The 25,755-nt window shown below is 37.7% G+C and overlaps 1 protein-coding gene across 18 annotated transcripts in view; it reads left to right on the top strand.

The window, feature by feature from the left end:
• The window catches only part of ADGRL2 (adhesion G protein-coupled receptor L2), a 383,827-nt gene that overhangs the window by 236,978 nt on the left and 121,094 nt on the right, over positions 1 to 25,755 (top strand). For all 18 annotated transcript variants that reach the window (XM_030953164.1, XM_030953165.1, XM_030953163.1 and 15 more), the window contains one exon: positions 22,173 to 22,345. In XM_030953164.1, the coding sequence (XP_030809024.1) occupies positions 22,273 to 22,345 (73 nt within the window). In that variant the 5' untranslated portion in view covers positions 22,173 to 22,272. The remainder of the gene's footprint in view (positions 1 to 22,172; positions 22,346 to 25,755) is intronic.

The following is a 25,755-nucleotide window of genomic DNA, read 5'->3' on the forward strand; positions in this document are numbered from 1 at the left end:
AAACTAAAGCTGAATGTTTAACTTTTCTGAGGAGACAGGAAGAGACACAGAGCTGGGAAAAAAAGCAGAGAATGTTTCCTGTGTTACCTCCTTTTGCTGGATAACATCGCAGAAGGATTTCTGGGGGAGTTTCTTTAAAATGATGACTGATTATTTGGTTTCCTATGCTGGCTGTTGCCCACATTTTTCACGTATTTTTGCTCATTCTTATTATTACCTGCAGAGGGAGCTTGTATATGAGATAATCAGAGTAATCAAGGCATTCGGGGCTGAATTGTTTCCAGTAAGTACAATTTCATTTCACTGTGCCTTTTCTGTTATGCAGAGCAGAAAGGCTCTGCAAGACAGCTTTTAAAAAGGCTGTCTATCAGTAATAGCAAATCGCAGTGGGCAGAGATTGTAAAATATCAATAAGTACAAGCCAACTTAAAAAAAAAAATACTTCATATTTCAAAGAAGTGACTATTAATCAGAAGTTTAAAAAAGAGACGAGGAAAACAATTCTTGCTGGTCGAGGTACGAGAGGATGGTTTTGGTATTCTGTATGAGAAGAAGCAGATTTTTGTTGCATAAACTGTCTTCTCAGATTCTAAAAATGTCATGTCAGCATCAGAGAGCAGAGTGCTTTCAGGTCTTCGACACGTCTCATGCAAAGTAGTAGCCAAAAAGCAGGAGGTAAGTATTTCCTATTTACCCAAGCAGTGTTATGGAGCATAATCAAGGTGACTGCGGATGAAAGGCTAACTCTTAATTTTGCTTTTTCTCTATTTAAAATATAAGGAAGTGAATGAGTTTCATCCAAATTGAGGAATTGATACAGTCAGGTTGTAAAGCAGGCAAACAGTTGTAAGGATTTCTGTCTTAAGCTTAAATAAATGCTGACAACAAAGAGCAAGGAATGTCTTAACCTAAGTTTATTTGTATATTGGAACTTAAAAACTAGCTTGAAGAATCAGAAATTTGTACTTTAGGTAGTAATTTTTCCTTAATTTAGCACAATGAAAAAAATCATTTGGTGTATTGCAGTCTTCATAATCTGTATTTTAGTTATCTGGTTATCTGGTTATTTAGTTATGAAGGTGTGTGATCCTTCAAAAAGTTAAGACTTCAAAGAAAAATAATATATAATACTCTTTCGCTTGCTGAGCAAGAAGCATAATAGATGGTACTTAGATTTATTCTGTACTTGTCTCTGGAAAAATGGTGGCAATCATTTTACTTTAAAATATTTCAGTAAACTTAAAGGTGATTTGCTATGATATTGTTAGGAAATAAAGCAGTAGGTATGCACATTCCGTAAAACAGAAAGAGCTTTCTGTAATATGCTCTCCTGTAATAAATCTGTGGCGCAAAATTGGTCAGAGTTGATTTTTTTCTTTTTTGTTAGTTTAAATGAAGAGAACTTTAATATACATTCAGCCTAATGCGATCTTGGGGGTTTAGTTTGGATTCTCTTTTTAAACATTGGGGAAGATTTACCATATCTAAAAGAGTAGTAACTCTGTCTCAATTTATTATTTATAGTGGCTAATCCTTTCTAATGTGAAAAGTCAGCTTGTTATTGTAACACCAAATGGCCCTCTAAGTAGGGAAACAGTTAAGTAGATCTCCTGTAATAGGTTGTTGTCTAATAAAGAGATTTATGGTATTGGCAAGGGCTATTGTATAGGTATTACCCTCTCACAGCATGATCATGTATTATGTTAACAACTCAGTGCCACGTTTATGTTGAGCATTTTCATAACAGGGTAAGAATATTAGCCACAGCAATTACACCCCAATAGGATTATAATGGTAAGATTTACAGAAAATATATAAATTCGGTCTTTCCTGGAGATTTTGGTAGGTGCTGGGAGTTGAAAAGTTGTACCATCCATTTTGCATGGGAAAATACTGATGTGTAAGTCATGATGAAGAAAGAGAGGTTTGTTAATTTAATCTTGTTGAGGAATTGTGGAGGGGCAAGGACATAATCTTTCTTTACACAGTGTGTCCTTTTCTTTCCTGGTGAGGCAGGGGTGTTTCAGAAGTTCCACTCAGTGGAGGTTGCTGTACAATATGAAAATCCAGACGTGAATGTAACTTTAGTTCTGGTGTGAGGATAATGCAGCTGCGATTAAGATATATTTTTAACAGCTTTGTATTTTGAAAGTAGAACAATGGTAATTTACATGCTACATTGGAAGAGCCTACTTGAATAAAATAATATAATTTTTTTGTTATAGCTGTAGCGTAACACGTTTTCTCTTTCACTAGTGCCAGGTTTTTATGGTGATAAGTAACTTAGATAATTTTTAAAATTACTGCAAGTAACAAAAGTGACAATAATGTCATACTTGTACAATTTTCATGTAAGTGACATTCAAGCTGTTCCTTAATTCTTAAAATTTTCCATCTGTTTTTAAAAAAAAACAAAAAAGTGAAACATTAATACTCACTTGGCGGAAGAAATGTTCCAGTCACATTTAATAAAACTAAATTATGTTTTGTCAATAAAAAACACTTATGGGGACTAATTGAACAAAATCCATTAGGTTATATAGTTATTTATGAATAACTGCATTGAGTAGCACAGCAGTCTGCATGGCAGAGTGTGATGAAACAGCCACATATTTTAAGATGGTATCTTGAGCTATAATTCAGTAAATACTGAAATAATGAGTGTTTAAGCAAACAAAATACCTTTCTTTCCCTGATTTCCTGTGCCAAAATTAGAATAACGTAATTCCAAATTAAGAAAATTGCCATCTATATAGATGGCAATTCTTATTGTATAAGAAACTTCCAGTACATGTTGCATACATTGTAGACATGCAGAGGTAGTATTGGTTGCATTTGTAAGACACATTTCCTGGATGCTTTGCATTAATTCTATGTGCAAGAATTTCTACAGAAAGATTCTGTACCCATCTGTTTTAAATTGTTATTGATCACGAGAGAAAAGATGTACATGTTTCTTTTGACATGATATATCCCACTTCTGAAAATGTGCTAGGAGAAGTTGCCCATGGATTTAAGTGTGGGGTTTTTTTGTGGTTTACTGCAAAATAACTGGGACCTCAAAGCTGCTTTAAAGTTAATACTCAAAACTTCATTATTTTTGTTATCATGGTAGCAGCGTATGGCTTCATCTGTGACCAGTAGCCCATGCATGTTGTATCTAGTGCAAAATTCTGGAACTTTGTGTGTAGTTTTGTGTTCAGTAGAAGAATAACATTTTCTATTTTAGACAAACTCCTGTAGGTTCTTAGGTTGGCTTCACATTGCATTCTTTTTGAACTGTGGAAAGCGATGGTATCTTTTGTCTGTAAGTAAAAAGAAAACACAAAAGGATGAATGTTACCCCCAGTGAAAGTGGAGCTCCAGCCGATTTAAGAGCGTGAACTGTGACTGCATTGTTGAGGGCAGTGCTTGGCTTGTTATACCCAAGCTAAGAAGAAGCCAGCACTTAAAATAAAAGGGTGAATAATGCATAAAAATTCAGTAAGAGGTAAAGCATTGTATCTGCACTTTAATATTACAAGTATTTATAATTAATTTTGAAAGTATTACAATAGATTACAGGGGATTTGTTTTACGTGGATTTATCATTTTAGAAGTTGTCTAATGTTTCAGAATACAATTTCTACATTTGAAAGAGGAAAATATATGCAGAAATATTCTTACCAAATTGTTAGCCTTATGTGCTCTCCTGAAACGTATTCAGAATGCGTATATATAGCTGTGAGATAGATTAACCATTTTTCTTTTTGTACAAATGCCATAATGAATGGCCTCTTAAAATCAGTATTCTTCTGTTTGCAAGACAACAAATCAAAGCACAAATCCACACTGTAGTCATTTTACTTGCAGCGTGCATTAGAAATGAAGCCACACTAAGTCATACTTAACTGCCCACAGACAACTAACCCTGAAGAAGGGGCAAGTCTTTTTCTTCTGTCTTTTTTATTATTATTTATATCTCTTTGTCTGTTTGGAACAGCCATGCTGTTATGAGTAATAAAGCTTTTGTATTTGGCAAATGGGATGCAAGTAATCAGCAGTTCTTGGCTCATGACTGAAAAATCTGCCGAGCAGAGCACATAAAACCAATATAACCTTTCAAGTATACCTGTGAATAAAATTCTTCCTTATGCTTCTGTCACCTGTACAGTAATTAATCTGTCCTTCCTACAACTTCAGTTCTACTGGTATTATTTCTGATTACAGTAGTTTTTTTGGTCTGTGGCATGATAGGCAAGTACTGCTAAAACAGATTTTAATTAAAAAAACAAATATAAGAATATAGGGACTAACAGTGAAGTCAGCATCTTTGTGCTAGCTATCTAATTACCAGCCAATAGAAATTTTTGGTTTATTTAAATTAATAGCTTAATATCCCCCCAGCATGTGATTTATTGCCAAGATTCCGTAGTCAGTAAATCTTAGTTCTTGCATATTTTCCATAGAGAATCACTCAATATATGAAACAATTATTTGAAACAATTCTTTTTTGTTTACTACAATTTTACATATTAAAAAAAAGTTACCAAAGTCCTAATGTTAATTGAATCAGACTCAAATAAGTGAAAATTTTTAGTAGGTTGGCTGGAAGGTGTCCAGTAATTTTTTTTTTTTGTATTTTAAATAGATACATAATAACCAATGCACCAAATAAAGCTGCAGCATTAACAGATTATTAAAACTAATTGGTAAGGGTTTAGGAAAAATACACAGGGCAGTGAGAAAATTTGCTGCTATTTCAGTGCTGTGGTTAAGCAGTTTGCACAACTGTGTTCACAACCTCTGCAAAGCTGAGAGATAGGATTAATATATCCTTAGCTACTTAATTACAGCCATTATTTAAGTTACCTAAAAGAAAACTGCTTGGATCTTGTGCATCTATGAAGTATTAGCAGCTGCTATACTAGCTAGGTAGGTATGCTCAGTGGAATTGTCTTGGGGCTTGCAGATACTCTAAAGGAGTAGCCCCTGGTATCATCCTCTAACATTCACTCAAGCTCATATGACCACTGAACAAGTTGTGTTTTTACTGCAGTGTTGGTGAAACACTGAATGCCAGTTTATACAAGAGATTTCCACCCCTTCCCACCCTCCTCAAAAAAAAGAAAGGAACAGTAGGTTTTATTACTCTTGGTTTGTGACTTGTAGCTCTCTGGTGGCATGGGCTGTGACGTCCTGGGTGCAGTGGTGGTTTCTGCCATGGCCGCCACTTGGGTCCAGGGAAGTATGGGTGCTTCTGTCCTGCAGGTCCACGTTCTCAGCTTCATTCTCTCAGTTGCTTCATGATAAAATGAAGGTGTAATTAGGACTAATTTAGCTAATCATCGTGAGCTGGAGGTGGTCCCATCTGCCCTTCCCCCTGAAAACCTATCTGTGATACATGAGTGCGATCTGTGAGAGTGAAGGGGGAGCTTTGTGTGTGCTGTCTGCAGATGAAGATCCTTGGAAACCAGGTTTGTCCTTTTTCTGTTATTCACAGTCAAAAAGTCAAAATCTCCATTTTAATGAAGACATTTCAAGGAACAGACGGGCTGAGAAAGATATTGTATTTCTTTACATGCTCCTTCCTCTTAAACATGGTAGAAGCCTTAGGCTATAAATTAAAGTGTTTTACCCTGTGTAGTTGATCTCAGGCTGCCCAGTTGCCGTGAGGAGTTAAAGTTTAAAAAAAAAAGAATTGTAAATGGCTTGACAGTTTCATGTTTTTCAGTCTGTGGTTATCTTTTGTCCCCCTCATGTCCTGTTTTTGTCAATATTTTCCTTTCACCTAGGAGCTATAGCAAGTGGGAGGAAAAGTAACTTGAAAGAATGTAGTCATGCCAGAGATGCATTTTCATGTGGGAACCTTTATAATAATCCTGTCATGTAAATGACATTCACTATGGAAACAGTAAGAGCTCTTACGAGCAGAAAGGTTCATCCTGTGCTCCTTAGGAAACACAGATTTACTTATCTCCCTTCCTGGAAAGGGCACACATGTGCTGGGGCTGGGGGAGGCTCTGGCCAGGCTCACTGTGGGGGGACCCAGGGAAATTCAAGGGAGCATCTTGGGCAGTGGCGTGTCTGGAGCCCGTGTGGTTTTATGAGAGTGTTGGAAATGGAGCCACCTTAGTGGATAGGTGTATTTAGCATTTTTAATTTTGCCTGATAGAGTGGCGTTTTCTTTTTTCTTTCTTTAAGTCGTTGTGTTCTAAGGTGTTCTTCAGTTCTGGTGAATTTCTGGGGGTATCCTCCCCGTGCAGCAGCTGGGGTCGCAGGTGATGCACATACTTTTGCTGGCTGGATTCCAGAATGTTTCCTAGAGTCCATTTTCCTTTAACCTGGAGCAAGAAGAGATGTAGATTTTTGTTATTTCAAAAGCTTCATATTTGTAAGCTTTGTTGAGGAATCTTGTAAAATTTAAAATTGTTTTGCAGTGTTTGTTACTATCTCTACCACATTCTTAAAAATTAATTGTCTACTTGAATAGTGTTTCCCAATCAACTTGAATTATTGATGTTTTGGTCCTTAGTGGAAGAGCAGTGGTACTTTTCCTCCCACACCACAGTCTGTTCAACCCCTGTTTAAGGAGTTGTACTCCAGTACCTGTAATAGAATTATAACGCACAAAAAAAATCATAATTATGGCTTGTTGAGTGGGGCTAAAAATGGGAAGTGGGAAACTTGTGTGTAAGTTCAGGTTTTCAGAAACTGGTGCTCTGTGGATGTTGAAGTAATCAGTACTGTTTGCAAGATAAATACTTTCCTAGACAGAAATGCCTAACTTCGAAGCATATTTAAATATTTGAAAATAGTTGGATGAATGTATTTTTAATTTTGAATATCTTAAGCTGTTCTTAGACACTGTATGTTTTACAAATATTTTCAAAAGTGAATTAAATAACAACAGAGTTTTACCAATCCTAAGTAAATATCTGCTCACGAATGTATATATACTTGAGTACACATATGTCTGGGTCTTTATTAAAATACTACTTATTTAAAAATAAAAAGTGTCCAGTTTATCTTGTGGTAAAATTTGTGAGATCAGGAGAAGAAATGTGTGTCCAGAGTCATGGGTGAAGGTTACTGCTAGCTAGGAAGAGTCTGTTTCCCTTCATTCTGCTCTCAGCCAGCTGGACTGTACAGCTACATGTTCTAGTTAGTAAATAACAACACCGTGGAAAAACTAAAAATTGCTGTTGTAAAATAATACTGTCACAGTGAATTTGTTTTTTATTTTGGAGGCAAGAAATCATTAGGGTGAAATCTCTAGCTGTTGAAAACTTCCACTGTGCTTGCTGCAAGCTCTTGTACACCATGGTAGTCTTGGACTAGATATTTTTATTTCAAACAACCTATAAAACTGCTATTTTTAGGTAAAAAAAAAGTCAAATCACCTTTTGACTGAAGAGATATTAAAATAAAACTGAATAACTTCTGGAGAATATGTTGATAACCAAGTAGTGTCGGGTGAAGTGTTCTGTCATGCCTCTGTCTGTCGCTTCTTACATATCTGAGATGATGGACCTTTAGGTTGACTTGGTTTTTTCCTGTCCATTCTCATCTGTGTTATTCATCCTTCTGTCTTGCTTTTTTTCTTCCAGAAATAAAATCTTAGTTCAGTCCAATAGTGACCTGTAACTAAGCTGTACACTTATTACTGTCACAACCTCTCCTGGATTTGATTTTTAAACAAACAAACAAACAAAAATTCCCAGAGTGGGCAATGGATGTGTTGAAATTATGGCCATATTTTAAAAAATTAATATTATTGTTAATTATTATTTTAAAAAGTAATATTATTAATTAATATTATTATTTTAAATTAGTATTATGGCACTGTGAAACCATTAGTCACTTATAGAATATTGCAATGGCAGTGTGAAATCATCAGCCATTTATAGAAAATGATTACTTGCAGCATGGCAAATGTTTCAAAATATTTGTGTGCAGGTAAGAGATGCAGACATAGATCTCATTGCACGCTGTGCGTGCCGGCCCCTCTGGTAGCATCGAGTGTCCACGTTCATTCCTGCTTTGACTCAGTTGTCCGGAGAGTTTCGGGGACTCTGCTGTAGGTTGGTGTGCTTTTCACGCGGGTGCAAAGGCAGATGGTCGCAGTCCGTGCAGCTTGCGGCTGTGTCCTGGAGGGGAGGAAGTTCTGTACCTTGGGTTATGGGCAGCTGATCCTAAGTGCTGGCAGGCCGCTGGAAGGCAATCGCATTGCGCTCCGCTGTTCCATGCGGGCAGGTGCTTCCCTTCTGTGTGCGGTGCCGCGTGTGTTTGGTGATCCCTGTTGGCGGTTCCTGGCTGTCAGCCCTGCTCCGCTCCCGGTGCCCCGGCAGAGCCTGCCCGCTCTGCGGGGCTCTGCGCTCCGGCCTTCCCTTCCCTCTGCTGCCTTCCCTACGCCCTACCCAGGGGCTTTCCCGCTTCCTCTGCACTCGAAACCACCCGGGGGAATGCCGTCTTCCCGCTCTGCCTGCTCACTTGCTTTTTATTTTTTTTCCCTACTCTTCTTTCTTGTTTTTTTTTTTCCTTTCCTTTTCTTCCCCGGCCCCATGGTGTGACTCTCACTGATTTCTGGTGAGTAGCTGGCAGCGCGAGGGAGTCTGCCTGATGATGATTTCATTGTGCATCTGATTTGCAGTCTATTGCAGAAGTGCCTGTAATGCTGACTGCTGTTATTTAGTGTTAGAATTTTAAAATATTAGGGTATATAGAGCACAAGTTAAATCAAGGTGGCTTGCTGAACATGTGTATAAATGGCATCATTTTGTGAGTGTGAAGGTTTGGCACAATATCTTTGGGCAAGGTGTGAAATCCGATGATCTAGATTAAATTTGGAGGTTTTGAGATTGCTGAACAAGAAGCTGGTAAAATGGCATGCATTTTCTTAACAGGGACAGCTTCTCTTAAATTTGCTTTCTATCTATTGAGCTGTCAGCCACTCTGTCACTGAAGGCTTAAAGCTATATTCATGAAAACAAGAGTTTTCTGGATTTCAAAGAAAATGCTATTTTTGTTAAAAGTAGCAATCAGAGCAAAAGGTTAGACTGTCATCAAAGTGTCTGTAAAAATATGCTTAAGACCCCGTTCTGTTCTTGGCTGTTGGAAGAGACGATGACTTGTAAATTGCCTTTCATAAAAGTGAGTTTGATTTAAGGTATTAATAAAATCTAAATTTGTGCATTCTGGCTGTGGGGACTGAAGATTTTAATTTAGTGAAATGCCAGAACAATTTTTTTTGTGCTCAGTTTGATAAGTGTTGTGTGAGAATTCCATCTTACTAAATTAGGGCAGACATATATATTACAGTGTTTACAAACTGTTATGATTACAACCTGTTAAATTTCAGATTTAATATTCAGTCATCTTTGAGCAAAAAGTCACCTCATTTTTGTCTCAGTGCTGTTGAATTCTTGTGTTAAAATAGATTAAATTGCAAATGTTAATCTAAGTAACTGTGGGAAGTTGTGACCTGGATTTGAAATAGCCATGAGACTATCACAGCAGCAGTAAATCTTCCAGAACATGTAAGGCTGGCACATGGCAGGGATAGGTCTGATGTGAGAATTAGAGTGCGGGTGCAGGAATAGCCTGAAAAGAAAATCGTGTGCCAATATAATTTTATTCTAAAATTTTAAAAAAGGAGAAATTATCACTTTAATATAAAGCTGTGTTTTTAAAGGTGGCACACAGTAACTTCATAAAAACTTATTTTAAAATGGCAATCTAAAATTCAAGCTGTATTTAAGAAAGACTGTTTGTGGCACTGAGGCACCTGGTTCTTAATCCTCATGTGCTTCCTCTGGCAACAGAGATTCCAATCTTTGAAATGTGGATGGGAATTTCAGGCGCAGACTTCAGCTTAAGAAACCATCAGTTTGAGGAAAAGTAGATACTAAATGTGCTTGCCTTTTGTTTTAAGCTTTTTCCTACTGTCCTGTAATAGCTGCTTTTCTCTCAGCTAAGCCTGGCTTCAGCCCTAGTTCTGGGTACTTTTAAAGCCTGATATCATCAAAAGACCCTGAGTGTTAGTTGTCAAGCACTGGCATTGCTGGAATCTTTTATTATCTTATTGCTTTGATTTTCTTCATCTCTCTTAAAATGTGTCAAATAAAAATGTGGGCGATGTCAGAAGAATATGATAATAGTAATTTTTAAAGCAATGTTTTGACTTAAAAATAATATTAAAACAATCCTGTTCAAGCAAATCTTGATGTTAATCAGGGAACATTAATTGATAATTAAACCTAGTGTATTAAATAATTTCTACACATGTGTTTGATCTGGTTTGCTGTTCTTTTCTATAAATAAATATTTTTTATACAAATTTATTCTTTCATGAAGGAAAGAAATGAGCTTGGAGACACTGGCCCACGTGTCCGCACAACAAAATTATCTTGGGGCACTATAAAAAGGTATTCAAAGTGTTATCATATCTATTATTGCAATGCTGACTATTGATTCTTTTCAGTTTCTAAAAACTACCAGGATAGTAGGGCTTATGCAGCGAGAGCCTGAAATACTTTACCTCTCTGTTTTTTTTAAAAGCTAGAATATGACTTTGTTCATTTCCTTCACTCCAGAGAAGGGTGATTGGCAGGCTCTGGCATTCAGCTGTCCACAGCTGAACTGCAGGGCTTGAGTTGCCTTGGCAGGGCTGCAAGTAAAAGTTTGTGCCACTTTTGCCAACTGTGTTCTTGGCTCAAGCTGATGTTACACGTCTCTCGACTCCAAAGCATGCTCATTTGCCAAATTCTACCTAAAAATGTATGCTGGAATTCCTAATTAAATAAACCCCCCGATATTTATTTTATTCCTTGGAAAGGCAGGCATTCTTTCACAGTAGATGCTGCTTTGGTAGAAATAAAAATAAAAATTTAAAAGCCCAAGGTGGATTAGAAAGTTATAACTGCTATTAGGAGAGATATTTTCTCTTGCAAACAGATTAGTAGCTTTGGTTTCTTCTAAGCAGTGAAATTATGTGACTTTACCAGGTTCTTACCTGAAATTCTTTGCATATATACATTTTCTTGTTTATTTTTCAAGTATTTTGGAAATTGTTGCCCTACAAAGGATAATAGCAGTCCTCATATAATTTCCTTGGGTTTTCCAGCATTACAGCTACCTTATTGCTGCCGTAAGCTGGAGGTAGCAGTTCAATGATAAAGGTGTAATTTATGCCAAACCAGTCTGGAAGCTTTTTCAGAAGACTGATAGCAACTGCTTTTATACATATTGCTATGTAAAATGCTTATTAATGTTAGCAGATGTTGCACTTTAATCCCCCAGAATGATTGTTTGGTAGCAGCAGGAGATTTATTAAGCTTGAGTTGTGTGAAATTGTGTGTGCATAAGCTGCTATTTAGATTGTAAAAATGCCATTGAAAACTGTAAAAAAGTTCTAACTGTAATTGGCAGAGAGGTATTAGCTGTTTTAAAAGAAGTATATGTGTACCACTGGCCCTTTTGCTATAACCTCTTTATCATTTATCTTCTTGTATTAATGTCACTGAATTATTAATTCATGAGCAGGGTTGGATAGGGTGAAGGCACTATTTAAATGTGTGGCACATGTATCCTTATCGCTGGAGACATGAAAAGAGTCATTTTGTGTTATCTATAAAATGGAAAGGACATTTAAAAATTTCATTTACGGTAATCCACTTCGCTTCCCAGTAAAACACCTAGATTATTGCTACTATAATATAATGTTCTTATTAAAATTTTGTAATCTTTCCACTCTCTTACTTATAAATACTGTTGATAGACAAATGTAGACTAATTTTTTTTTTCTTTAGTTGCACATGCAGGTCATGAACTGCAGCAGAATGTATGAAGAGCAGGGTTTTAATAAAAAAACAATTTTCTTTAATTTCTGGTAAAAGAATACAAAATAAAAGCCAATAAGTATTTATAATCATGAAAGGCTAAATAAATTATCATCTAAAATCATAATGTAGCCTAATTAAAGAAAAATAGGATATTTTCCAAAGTAACAGTGTCATTGTCACATTGAGCCATCAAGAGCTATATTATTTAAAAGAAATTGTAAATGTGTGGTTTGGTCTGCTTGATGAAACCGCAGAATATCAGAGGTCACATTGCTGCTAAAAAATGTGTTAAAAATGTATCTTAAATTTCATCTGTGCTGTATGGATGATTAAAAAAATTAAAATGTACAGGAAATATAATGGTTTCAGTCATTTCAATGGAAAGAGTTCATTCTCTTGAATACTTCAAAAAGTGTTCATTCTTTTTAAAAATTCTTTGCATGAAAGCAATTTCAGGATACTTTGTCCTCAAGTGCTCGTGGTGGCTGGCATGGCAGTGCTGGAGATAACTCATATTCCATTTTGTTTAATATTTAAAAGATATCACTTCACACTTCCCTTTTCACCATGCATGGAAGAGACCTTCACTGTTTCCACAATACATGGGGAGTTTTTTTCTCTTCAGAAATTTGTCTGCAGAAGAGAAAATGTTATGTAGGCTGCTAGGGAGAAGAGTTTTAAACCATGGTACATGCAAGTAGAAGGAGCCTTCCTGCTGAATTGTAATTTAGGGTTCTTCTTGCTTGTAACTTCTCCAAATGTAATCATTATAGTTTCCTGACTTAGACTTTCTACAAAAGGAATAAAAAATAACTGAAATAATTTCTAATTTTCTATTATAGTTTGAATAAGTAAGAAAGCCCAGTTTTCCCCAACTGAAAGAATATTGCAGCTCTGATGAATGACTGGTACTTATTCAGCTGTCTTGCATAGTTAAGAATAGTCACCTGAATATTCATTGCTTATTAAATTGTACAAGAAAATACTCTTAACTACAGCACTATTATACACCTTGGCAATTTGTATGTCCTTGCAGAGCCCATCATCCAGTAATGGCATTGAATCCTTTGTTTCATTGCAGAATCAGGCCCATTCTGAATAGATCCTGTAGATTTATTTGCCAGATTTATTGCACACATTTCTCACATCCTCAACGATGTGCAAGCAGTAGGTGTGTAATTCAGTAATATGTTTGGGTGTAGGCACAAGGAAGAGAGTGGTGTGTGCAGTGCTGTCATACAGGGCTTCTCACCCTTGAGCTCTTTTCTTGAATGTGTGTATGAGAAAAGCCAGTTACAAGGGGAGAAAACCAAGGAAAACATTGATTTTTATTTCATGATTTTAGGGTTTTCAGCCTTCTAAGTGCTACTGGTATGTAAAAGGGGTGAACATGAAAGATGTGTCTGCTGGCACTGCCTGCTTTTTTTTTGTACTTGGGAAGTCCACACAGAAGTCCTCCAAAGGCTTACATAAATTCAGTGGAATTTCTACCTGTAAGTCATACTTGCCTGGAGAAACTCTTGTCTGCTTAGAAAGCAGTTAGACTTCTTCATTTCTTCTGTTGTCAAAATTAAAAATTTTGTTGTGGCTCATGGCCAAGTATGGGATGGTAGCACACAGCACTTCTCAGGTTTCTATGCGAGACATAAGCCATTACCTTTTAATAGCTAAATGGTCTGTAAATGGTTTGGAAAATTCAGGTTTATGGAATTACTCCTGGAAGTTTGTTTGATGGTGGTGATTTTTAGTGGAAATAAAAAGTGGTCTTCTAAATGTCCTGACCATCAGGCTGCTGGAAAGAAAACCAACCCTCTGATTATGGTAATATTAATAGTGCTTCAGAGGAAAGAAACAAAGCTAGGAATAATGTAAGAAGGGGTTATCTGAAAAAAGAAGGAAAAAAAAAGCTTAGGTACAGCATGCTTTAAAAAAGCATGCATTATTGAAATGGTCATTAATAAAATGCATTGTTGTGATGCTATGATAAATTCTAATACTTGAGCATATGATGGAAGAAGAAATATTTAAAATTTCCTTTCATCCTGCTCTCTATATATAGTCACAGATTTTTCACATTTATTTGTGTGCTCTGATGTATTTTATCCTAGATTATCTCATTGCTCCCAAGAAAACTCTTTTGGTAATATTGATAACCTAATATGTGACATATTTTGGTCATTATTATTTCATTTAGTGGTCATATGTATAGACCAAGAGGGAATCTGAATATTGATTTCACTGAATGGCTAGTAACAATGATTTATGAGTCACAGATTCAGTGCAGTGAGCCAAACACAGCAGAGATTACATCTTAGGTGCCACCATTGATTTTGATTCATATTTCACTGCACAATGATTAGACCATGGTCTCACAGATGTTAATGTTCCTCTCCAAGCAAAGATCTGCCCAAACCACACTCAGTGCATGGTGCATCTATACACCCACTGCTTCTGACTTCAAAATGCTAAATATTTTTCAGTTGCTTATAAAGAGTTGGAATCTCTGTGATAAAAAAGGGTTTTGATAGAATTTTTTTAAGTAATCAAAAGTGATTTTGCTGCACACTCAAGCTTATTCCTGAAACTGGAACAATATAATTTATATTGAATACAGACCATTTAATATGATTATAAGTACAACTGATAGAAAATGGATGCTTTAAAATGAATGTTAAACCAGCAACTTTATGAATCTTTTTTATAATATTCCTTGGCATGTGCCCAGAAAAGAAGTTTTCAGTGCAGTAGTTTCCAGGGAATTGATGCTACCAAACTGAGGTTTGTGCTTGAATATCGAATGCCGAGGCTGCAGCACAGCCGTCCCCTGGGAGGTCCAGTGTGTTGGGGCTATACAGCCCTCATTAACCCGGTTATGGCATGGATAAAAGTGCTGTACATGCATGATAAAAATGTGTTCTTGTCTGCTCTTGCCTGTAACTTGATTTTATTTTGGAAGTGAGTAACGCGTGGGTGTTTTGCTGGCTCTGTGCTGGTCTGCGGAGTTGTCTCACTTCAGTGAAAGACAGAATCATAGTACAGCTTGGGTTGGAAGGGACCTTAAATTATCATCTAATTCCAACCCCCCTTCCATGGCTGGGGAGACATGCTGCCAGACCAGGTTGCCCAAAGCCCCATCCAACCTGGTCGTAATACACTTCCATGGATGTGGCATCTGCAACCCTGTTCCAGTGCCTCACCACTTTCACAGTGAAGAGAAGCTTCCAAACATCTACTCTAGATTTACCTTCTTTCAGTTTAAAGCCATTCCCCCTTGTCCTATCACTGCAGGCCCTTGTAAAAAGTTCCTTTCCAGCTCTCACGTGTCCCTTTAGGTACTAGAAAGCTACTATAAGGTTTGCCCAGAACCTTCTCTTCTCCAGGCTGAACAGCCCCAGCTCTCTCAGCCTGTCTGCATGGGAAAGGTGCTCTGGCCCTCTGATCATCTTTGTGAGACCCTCCTCCAAAAGGTCCACATAATTCATATCTTGGAGGCTCCAGAGCTGGATTCCATACTCAGTATCAGAGCTCATCTCCCTGCCTAAGCCCAGGGCCTAGTGGCCATAAAGCAGATCAGGTGTGTTGAAATCCTTGCAGTCAATTAGAGAAACACCATGTCGCTTCACAGGTACCGACATGTCTGACCACAGTCCCAGGACTTAGTTCTGTTTGTTTTGTTTTTCAGTCTACTTCCACTTCAAACAAGTTCTCAGCTGTGAAAAACAGTGGAAGGGAAAAAAAATCAGCTAAGTGGCATAACAGCTTTGAGAAATACGGGCCTCTGCAAAGCCTTGTCAAGGCTGTCAACAAACAGTTTCCTGTCTTACAAGACTGCTATGTCTTTGGTTGATGTTAGTCTAGTGATTTTTTTCCAAGGGAAAGAAATGAGATCTTTAATGTAAATAGATTATTTTGAGGATTTCTCTTCTCTGAGAAGTTTGAAAAGCCTTTGAATTTCCTTCAGCTGTTACAATTTCTTCTTTAGGTTTGTCATATGGTTCTCAGCGTTTTTGTAAATATACTCATTATTTTCTTGTTTATTTTTGATGTTCATAAAATCTGTCCTACATAGGTTTGAAAATGAGAGCTATTTGTTTTGCAGTTTAATGAAGAGAATGGCAAACAGCCTCAGACTGTGCCTCTGGTGTCCACAGTGATCAGCATATTTAACATGCTCAGCATGACACTGAGATATTACAGCCGATAACAGTTGTAATTGACTTACAGCATCCCTTTCCCTCCCCCCTTCTTTGGATGGTGGGGAATTATCTTTGAGTCCCCAGGAGACTGTAGTGACACAAAGGGGAGAAATGGTAGAAAGGTTTTACCTGCACTGCTTGTGTCGAGGTGGTCTCATGTAGCAGTATGAGGTGATTCAGGTGAAATACAGGGAATTTGCAATGAGGATTGAGTGATACGCCCCATCTGCCCCTACCCCCCCTTGATTCTGAGCATTTATCAAAGGCAAAAAGAGAAATTCAGACTTGGCAAAAGGAGAGTGCCTGGAGCCAAAAAAAGGCATTCTTATTAGTGCTAGCAAAGGTTTACTTTGCTGGCTTATTGAATGAAAACTCCCCTGAGTGTCCAGGCTTTATCCTGTGTTAACAAGGGGCAAAGCTGGCTTGTTGGGAATGGACCGCTGTGTAACGTGTCTGTAAAACACAAGAGTGAGGCCAAGCTGAATTAGAGCACTGATGAGAAAGGAAAATCTTTGTCTTTTCCTCTCAAATCCTATTTATTTTCTCTGTGAATGATTGTGGTAGACCACTGAGGTGCTGAGGACTGATGGACTAAATTGTGATGTTCCATTGGTAAAATAGTGTCAGTGCACTGTTTAGTGTCATGTCTTGCATAGGTAGATTGGATATTTTGAATGTTCCATTACACTGAAGAGCTGGGAACTCAGGCTGGGGTGCCGTGGGTGTTTCTGGGGTCTTTGTCGATTTTAGGGTACACATTTATTGCTCACTGTTTCAGGCATTCATCGGGCATTAGCATGTAACTTCAGAGCACAGTGCAGCTGAATGCATTGAAGTAATTTTTTTGTAGCAAGATTGGGTGACCTTGGTCAAGTCTTGTTCTTACTGTATTATTCCCTTCCCTCATACTATATTCTTTCCATGTAACTTGGGAAGAAATGTTTTGGGTTAGAAATCCAATGTTCAAGGTGACAGTTAACAGGGACTGTTGAATACAGAAATGTAGATAAGACTCCCTGCTACCTTTTGAACATTAAATTGCTTTAATGAAAAGGAAGTATTTTTTAGCCATTTTAGATGGATCAGAGTTAGCCTTTTCTTTCACCTTGCAATATGCAGCTGGTTTCATTGGAGCAGATCAGGCATTGGTTGTTTATCATAGGCAGTAGAAGCAGGCTTATTAGATCAGCAGTCTTGATTGTTGTCAGGGGTTTTTTTTGTAAGGTCTCATAGCTAAAACTCATAACCAGATTTTCTACAATCTGGTACTGTAGCACTAATGTGGCATTATTAATGTAAATCAATTTTTGAATTAGCATATTGAAAACTTAGGAATAACTCATGTTGAATGCATCTGAAGACATGTTCAATGTTGAAAACTAGATTTGTCTTTCATTGCAGATTTGTAGAAAATGGTAGCTCTTGGATCATAAACAGTATTAGTCTCATTTGAGGATTTTACTAATGCGGCTTAGACAGTTTTACTAATCACACTTCACTAATTAAATTCCTGTGTTACAGATTATAGTAAGTTTAACTTTTTTGTTTCTTTAAATTGGGAAAGCCTCATGATGGGAAAGCACGTGGACACATGATTTCTCAGGAGACTAAGTAGTCTATTATATTGTATGAATATATATCTATTCACCCTTGCCTTCTCTGCCCCCTCCTTTCCTCTGCAGAATGGTTCATATATATTACAGAATTACTCAATTTCATAAACTGGGTTATGAAAGGCAGTGGGGGTGCTGCTTGTGTGGCAAGGTAGGTCACACAGGATTTATAAGAAGGACTGCCTGGTCCTGCTAGTTCCTCGGCATGTATGAGCTGTGCAGCTATGCCTGATGTTCCTTACCTCCGTGTGCCTCATCATCTGTAAAGCTAGTACGAATTTTATTTCTGTAATAGGGATGTTAAAGCTTCACCGAGGTTGCAAATGCTCTGTGGTGTTTCTAAAATGATTTGGAAAATTAAGCACTATACTATAAAATACATCAGCATTAGTCTGAATGACTTTTAGCTAAAGAAAAACATCCTTGCTTAGCTGGAAAGATCTCTGTGTTCTCCTTTGTCTTAATTGCCTGAAAAGCTGGATATAACAGGAGGGAAAAGGCAGCTTTTGAGCATGCTGTGTCAGTTGTCCGGAAGCTCTTAAAAGACCCTTTTTTGGCTTTTGAAAATAAAACCTTGGGAAGGTTAAACAGAGTAGAGTTGGAACACGACAGTCCTTTAGAGGTCTTTCTCTTCCAAGATAAAAGTATTTCAAGGAGCATGCTTGGAGCAGCTTTCTCTTATCTCTGGGGTGCTCTTGAGCAATGTTGCGGGGAGAGATGGCCAGCAGTGGCATGTATTCTGCTGCAGTCGTGTTCCGGCTGTGAGGAGTTTCAGAAGCACAGGAGAACAAGGAGGCGAGGCAGGGGCACAGAGATATTCGGGACTTGGAGCACAGCTTATGAATACAGTATGAAGAGATGCCCAGTACCTTTGCAGTGTTACAGGTTTGAACATTAACATTTCTATTCCTGATCTGGCCTTCTTTGACAGTGCATATGAGAAGAATCTTAACAAGGTGAACCACTCTACTTCCAGCAGGGGGTTGTTTTCTTTTCCTGTGGGAGATTGCAGTATGGCCCAGAGGTAGGGATTTAAGTTACAACTGAAATTTTCTGGGCAGCTTTTATTGCACTCTGAAATTCAAGCAAGATTTTGCTCTAGGGAGTTTCTCTTTGCCCCACCCACAGGCTGAAGCAGTCAGCGATGCAGAGAAAATATTTATTAAGGTCTGAGGGGAAATAACTTATTTGCGCAGGACAGCCACTCGCTGTGGTCTCCTTATTCTGTTTACAAAGAAGTAACTTAATACATCTTTTCCTGCTTCTACTCGTTTGGTTTGGGATTTGTTGTTGTTGTGAGATGCCATCAACAGTCTCTGTATCACTGATAGATGGATGGTCAGAAGGATGTGGCTGACAGCAGTGTCTTTAGTCCGAGTGCTCTCTGGCTCCAGCTCATGTCTGGATGCCTTTTTCAGGTTTAGCTTTTGTTATGCTGATGAATTGTTGGAACTGCACGTTCTTTTGCTTAGAGCCACACAGAGATTCTCAAATACAGAGGCTCCATTAAAATTTGTTTGCTGTGAACATGTTAACTTATTCAAAAGAAAAGAAGCAAACCCAAATCCAATTGCATCAGTTTTCAAACACAGTTTCATTTTTTCTTGGGTTTTTAGATAAACATGTGTTACTGATAATCTGTTAGGGGCTGGTTAGTTTATCTTGAATTCTTTTTGCAGCAGCACACTGAGTTAAATTCTATGTCTGTAGGCTACAGCAATCTAAAGAGTACAATATATTGCACAAAACACTTAAAATTGTTCTTTAAAGTGCTTGCAATTTCTTCTTATTTGAATAGTTTGTGCTGGTTTTGGTATTTCAAAGGCATCAATAATTTTTCAGAAACTGTTAGGTCCTTATAAAAGTGATTAAGTCAGTCTAGAAGGTCAAGAACTTTATTCAATTAAAAAAAAAGGCAAAGTGTTTGGCATACATTTTGCAACTATTTCCTAGGGAGATGCTGGGTCTTACGCAAGCGATGCTTTGATTATTGGTTTTATTTTGGACATAACTCCTTCCTCCCCACTCCAATTTAAAAAGGCCCACAAGGAAGTGATGACTGAGGATGATAAACCACAGGGATGTCACTATCCAGGTGAAGCTGAAGAAAGATATCTCAAAACCTGAGAGTGCAGTGATATGTTATAGAAATAATGATAAAAGTTGAGTCTCAGGAAGTCCAAATATTCTGGACAGACTGGGAGCAATCAGAAGGTTGATTTAATTTCACTTCTAGCCATTATTATTCATCATCTATTCTCCTGGATTATTCTGATTGCTTACTGAAATTACACTGATTAGTCTGTAGTGTGTGTGGAATAGTTTTATGATTTTTCCTTTGGGTGCTACAGGTGGAAAATTAATCCAAACTCTTCCCAAGATTCTAGCTGAACTATCTCCAGGGCTTTTTTTTTTTTTGGAGATCATGGTGGCAATTTTTTCTTCTTAACTCAGCAGGCGCTCCTTTGTAATTTAAATTTCTGCTGAATGCAGTGCATCCCTTGTGGACTTTTAGATTTATTTTCTTTTAGTTACAAAAGAGTCTCAGCCCAGTGTAAAAGATCTAGAGCTGGAATGTGACTGTGTCCTCATAACCACTTCGGGGTCCTCCTGTGTCTCCGTCTAAATTCAGGTCACACCTTGTACCTCAGGGCACGTGTGTGTGTGCCAGGGAGAGCCACGCTCTGCCCATCCTGCACTCCGTTTGCTATTGCCTGCTTCTTGTTGAAATATGTGTGGAAAAAAAGTACCTGTGACTGGAGAGCACCTATCTGTTGTTGAAAATTGGAAAAAGGTTCATTTTTTTGTATCAATAAACATAAAATCATATGGTCTCAGTTGTCAGTTTTCTTTCATTTCCCTGTGTGAGAGGGGTGCCTCCAGTTCTCTTAAAGAGGAGCCAAGTAAAGAAACCTTCTTGGCTATTTAAAAATTTCCACAGATACACTGCCTTCCTTGAGAGCCAGAGAAATTGTTCCATAATGTTTTTTGTTAATTCCCATCTTTCTCTCCTTGTGGGAAAAAATGAGTGTCAGTTTTGTTACTGTTTGTGTGCTCAGGGAACAAACTTTATCATTGATTATGATTAACAGTTCTACTTCTAAAAATTATCAACATTTCATAGAATTTCTTTATCTGCTATTTTGTGCTCTTCATCCTTTCCACTTCTTCTTGCCAAAAGGGTAAATGTATTTTTAAAGCCCTTAACATGCTCTAGTACTCATAAGAATCATAAGTGGCCCTTGGATCCTGCCACTTAAATTTTAACACAGTCATTGTTACGTGGTTTTAAAGTAACTTTAATTTCAGATATCTCAGCAATATGTCCTCACAGTCCTGTTCGTTCGACCTAGCCCAATGTGACACCAGGCTCAGCCCTTTGCATCCATGGTTGCTGCAGTGCTCAGTGTTCTCCAGAGTTGTTTCACATGTCTGTAATATGTAGAGCCAGCTTTCTACTTAAAAATAATCTGTTCTTCTATGGATGTTAATTTTTCTTTAGCTTCCCAAACTCTAATAGTCGGGGCTGAAGCATGACCTAGCTTCACACAGTGAGATATGGAAGAGGATGTGTGTAGTTACTCAGCTGGCTGGTGAGAGAATAGAGTCATTAGCAAAAGGGAGCACTCTGCTGTCAAATCTTCTACCACAGCTACTGCACTCTATCACTATAATTATATTTTTCAAATGCAAATGATAGCTTGAAGAATTTTTCCTTTGGTACATCGTTTACAGGAGCAGTTCAGTTCGTATTTCTCAGTAGGAGACAAATCTTGTCTGAGGCTAAGGACAGAAGAAGGTCTCATCCATTGTTTATTCCCTTTTCTCTGAAGATGTTTATTGTGTAGAAATACAGCTAACTGTGCAGTGATATGAAGAGGCTGCCTCACCAAATGGCGTATTTTGTCAGCAAAGCAGCTGTTACTGCCTCTCTCATCCAAGGAGAGCAATCTTTGTGTAGCATGAAGGGAATGCCAGAACCGTGGCAGGGAGCAGACCTGCTCAGCCTTCCTGCTGGGGGGAGTTGCTCTGCTGTTCTCAGCCACTCCATGTTTCAAGTCCTCAATAAATACATATATAATATATAATACATACATATATACATATATGTATAAAATAATATATAGTGCCCTAGATTTAATTTTTCTGTGGTTCTTTAAGGTAGAGAAATGTGGGTTGTGTCAGATTTGTGGAGTAAGAAAAGCTTAGCCAACTCATCTACAGGTCCAGTTTTTTATATTCGGTGCAAGTGTTCTCCCGTTGGTTTTTTTTCACATGTCTTAGTGCAAATACATCAGTAACACTCATGCTTTCAACCTTAACACGTATCATTATTTGGCATTGTGCTTAGTGATGATTGACCTTGAGAGATTACATCCCAGAACCCTGCCAAATTCCCAGCTACAGTGCACGCATACTCTCAGTTTTTACTAAATATTTCCGTCTTCGTGTGAAGTAAAGCTTGGTATTCCAAATTATTGGTGTTCAGGTACTGATAGATTTTTTTTTCTCCTTTTCTTCCAAATCTTCTGCTACTCCAGGTATGAAGATGAATAATGCAGACCACTGGTTTCGATGATGCTGGGCTTTTATAACTGGATTCATTAAGGAATACAAAGAAAATTCTTACAGGGATCAATAATGGTGTCTTCTGGCTGCAGAATGCAAAGTTTTTGGTTTCTGCTCATTATCAGCTTCCTGCAGTGTACTGAAGGTAAGCTTTAGTTTATTTTTTACTTGCGTTATCAGATGAGTTAAATGGACTGTACAATTAATTTCTGTTAGATAACTTGAAGTTTGAGGATGACAAATTAAATGTAATATATTCTAGGCTTAATTTATAAGACTCAAATTGTCCCTTTTTAATGAAGAAAAGAAGAAAATAGGTTTTTTTAGGTTTGATAGTGTCATATGTTGAAATTGAAGTGCAATGTTCAGGCAAGTGAAGTATTAATAGCCTTGATTGGTAGGTGCCTTATTTTTGGATTCTTCCTGTTTATCCTTCCTTTTCTATTCTCATTGCACAAGAAATGTATGGATATGTTAAATGTGATATAAAACAACTAAATGAAATACCCGTTTTACTTTTCTAATTTCGCTCACTGAAAACTAAATGGCAAACACTTCATTAAGATTAGTGCTATGCAAGTTAAATTCCAGGAAATAAAACTCAAAGTTCATACAGAAATAGCATCTACTTGAAAATATTTTTGCTCTTTTTGGAAAAAGGAAAATACTTCACTGCTATCAAATGTGTTTAAAATAGCTGTTAAATTAAAGAGATGAGGAAGGAAAAAGATTTTTTAAAGAAGTTGCATTATCTATTCTTTATCTGTTTTTTTTTCATAAACTATACTTCATCCAGTTAGTCTGTCTCCACAGCTGTTCTTGTGGCCCTTTTAATAAGCAGAGGAACATGAATGAAAAGGAAAACATGACTTATGAATTTTTAGTTGCAAATATTCGTATAGAATTTGAGGCTGGTTTTGGGTGTGAGCATTTTGATTGACTAGATTGCAGGTGAAAAGATTGGGTTAGTAATAAAATAGCATCTCCATGCTATCTCACATTATTCAGTAATTGATGTATAATATACAGAGTTCCTTCCTGCATCTTTGTCATGATCTCACCAGTTTTTAGAGCAGATATGCACGTTACTCTGTCAAAATTCCCTATATTTTAAGGCCAGATTTTCAGAAATACTTCTGAAAAACTACCCTGCCTCACCCTCTCTTTCTTCCTAAATTTATATAAGTAAAAAGGAACTATTATATAAATAAAAAGTCCCTAAAAATTCAAATATTTTCTGCAGCCTTCCATGCTCACTGCATCATTTCCTAAGCTTTCTTTGCAGCCTTGCCCAGCTGGGGCCGTGCTGGCAGACAAGCTTTGCCGAGATGGGTTGTTCATCTGCATGTGTGAACACACACATCTCAGGGAGCCCATCCTCGGAGCCCTCCTGCCTGTTTCTGAACTTGGGGAAGTCTCATTGCACTGAAATCGCTTCCACAGTCAGTTCCCCATCCCTCCCCTCCTTCTTAAATGTTGCCAGGATGTAGTAGGAAGCTGAGCAGATCTGAGATGGTTTCATGCTTGGTGGGAGTCCTGCTCTGGGAGCCGCTGCTCTCGCTGCCCTCGCGCTGCCTGCCCGGGCTGGGGACTTGGCTGTAATCTTACTTGTACAAACAGCTGGAAGAGAAAATGCTTTCCAGCCTCCTTCATAGGTAAGAAAGGTAAATGTGGATTAGGAGATTGGTGTTATAAACTTTATGACTAGCTAGCTTGGTAATAGCTGGTGCTAATTATAAATGCACTTACATTGCAAAAGTGGTTGCACTAGGTGAAACCTAAGGTGTAGGAAGTTGAGACATCTATGTATGGGGGTTTTTCTGAAGTTTTAAAACACTAAGGTTTTTTAAAATTATTATTATTGCAATTGTTTCAGATCTCTGTACTTAATGCAATTTACAAACATTCAGGTGCTTGCAGTTTAATGCTATGTGATGGTTGAAAACATCTGAAAGCAGAAAGGAAAAGCAGACGAACAACTTTCTGTGGTTTGGTTACAGTTGCAAACAGCAGGCTGTAAAACATGTTTTATCTGCTGAGTTTGGAAGGGAAAAAGTCAACTGAGAACTTCTGCAGATTGAATTTTTACCATTTGCAGAAAGTTAATTTTTATTGTCATCTGTAATATTTCAAGTTCATTTTGTTCTGTCCCTGTTTTTCTTGCTTTTAGTAGCCAGTAGCAATCTTTTGATGCTTCAGTTGTGAATTTACTTTTTTTAAGTCTATACAAGAGCTGCTTTTTCAGCTAAAAGAAACAGGGAAGGAAATTGGGAGCAGATAACAGAATCATACCAAATTAATTGTAAATTCTTAAAATAAATGAAATACTGTGGCTCTGTATACTGGAAATGAATATTAATATAGAGTTGGCTTCCAGCCACAGAAGAAAAATGAATACTGCATTATTACACTTTCTCACAAAATTACATTGCCTTCTGCTTCAGTAATAAGAGATGCCAAGTATAACATGCTTTAGTAGCACTTCATGCCTGGAAGTATGAACATGAACAAAGGTTAAAATAAGAGCATCTAACTTTTGCTAGAAATAAGAAAATCTTTAATTCTCTTGCTTGGAATGTAGTTTTTTTTATAGAAATCTGACGTGTACATGAAGGTTGTTGCAGTTACTGGGAGAGATAAAACCTGGCTGAATTCCCTGCTGTTTTAATGTTTCTGTACAGTTTAATGGAGAGGAAGGAGGGGAAATGATCCTGGGTGTGGACAAGTGATTCATTTATTCATATAATGAAACATTTCCCAATCAAGAAAAGGCTTTATAACTCTCACAGCCCTAACTTTACCTCACCAGGGAATTGGCAAGCAGGCACAGTTATACGAAGGCTGTAATTTTCTTTTAGTGTTGCCTATCCAAACAGGAATTGTATCCTCAGATAAGAAGGTCTTGGTTTTGCTTTTTTTTTTATCTGGCTATGCAGTCCAGATGGGCTTGCTTTTGAAACAGTCCATTCCTTCAGGTAAAATGCACCTGGAACAGACAAGTACCAACAGCTGGACAGGAAAACCACATTGAGTTATTATACACTGCTGGTACATCTGATCAACAAGAAGTCAATATTGTTGTGTTTGTTGTTTCTGCCATCAACAGCAAACATTGCAGTCCTAAATGAGGAAGGGACAAGAGGCTGGAAAGAGGAATGAGAAGCTCAAGTCATGAGCTGGAGTATTATTAATCTCATTTCTGAAAGTTATTTTTCTGTCTCTTTTTCTAGCGCATTTTATATAGGCATGTCTTTCAAATTACGGTTCTATTGCAAAGGCAGACTGAAGGGACTGCCTTGCCTTGGGAAGCAGTTTGGCTCAGCCTTGGGCAGGTGCCTGTGGGAGGCCTGGCCTGGGCACTCAGGGTAAAAGCAGAGCTCCCTCTGCACTGTGCCAGACCCCGTGTCTGTCCCATCCCATGTCTGTCCCACGCCATCAGGAGGGGATTCCTGCTCAGTCCCATGCACCTTTACTTACCTGTTTCCTGCAAACACTAGGAAGTTAATTACTTTTGACACCACCTCTTTTTTTTCCCTCCTTCCTAATTAGGTGAAA

Source organism: Camarhynchus parvulus, chromosome 8 (assembly GCF_901933205.1).
Source record: "Camarhynchus parvulus chromosome 8, STF_HiC, whole genome shotgun sequence".
Lineage (NCBI taxonomy): Eukaryota > Metazoa > Chordata > Aves > Passeriformes > Thraupidae > Camarhynchus > Camarhynchus parvulus.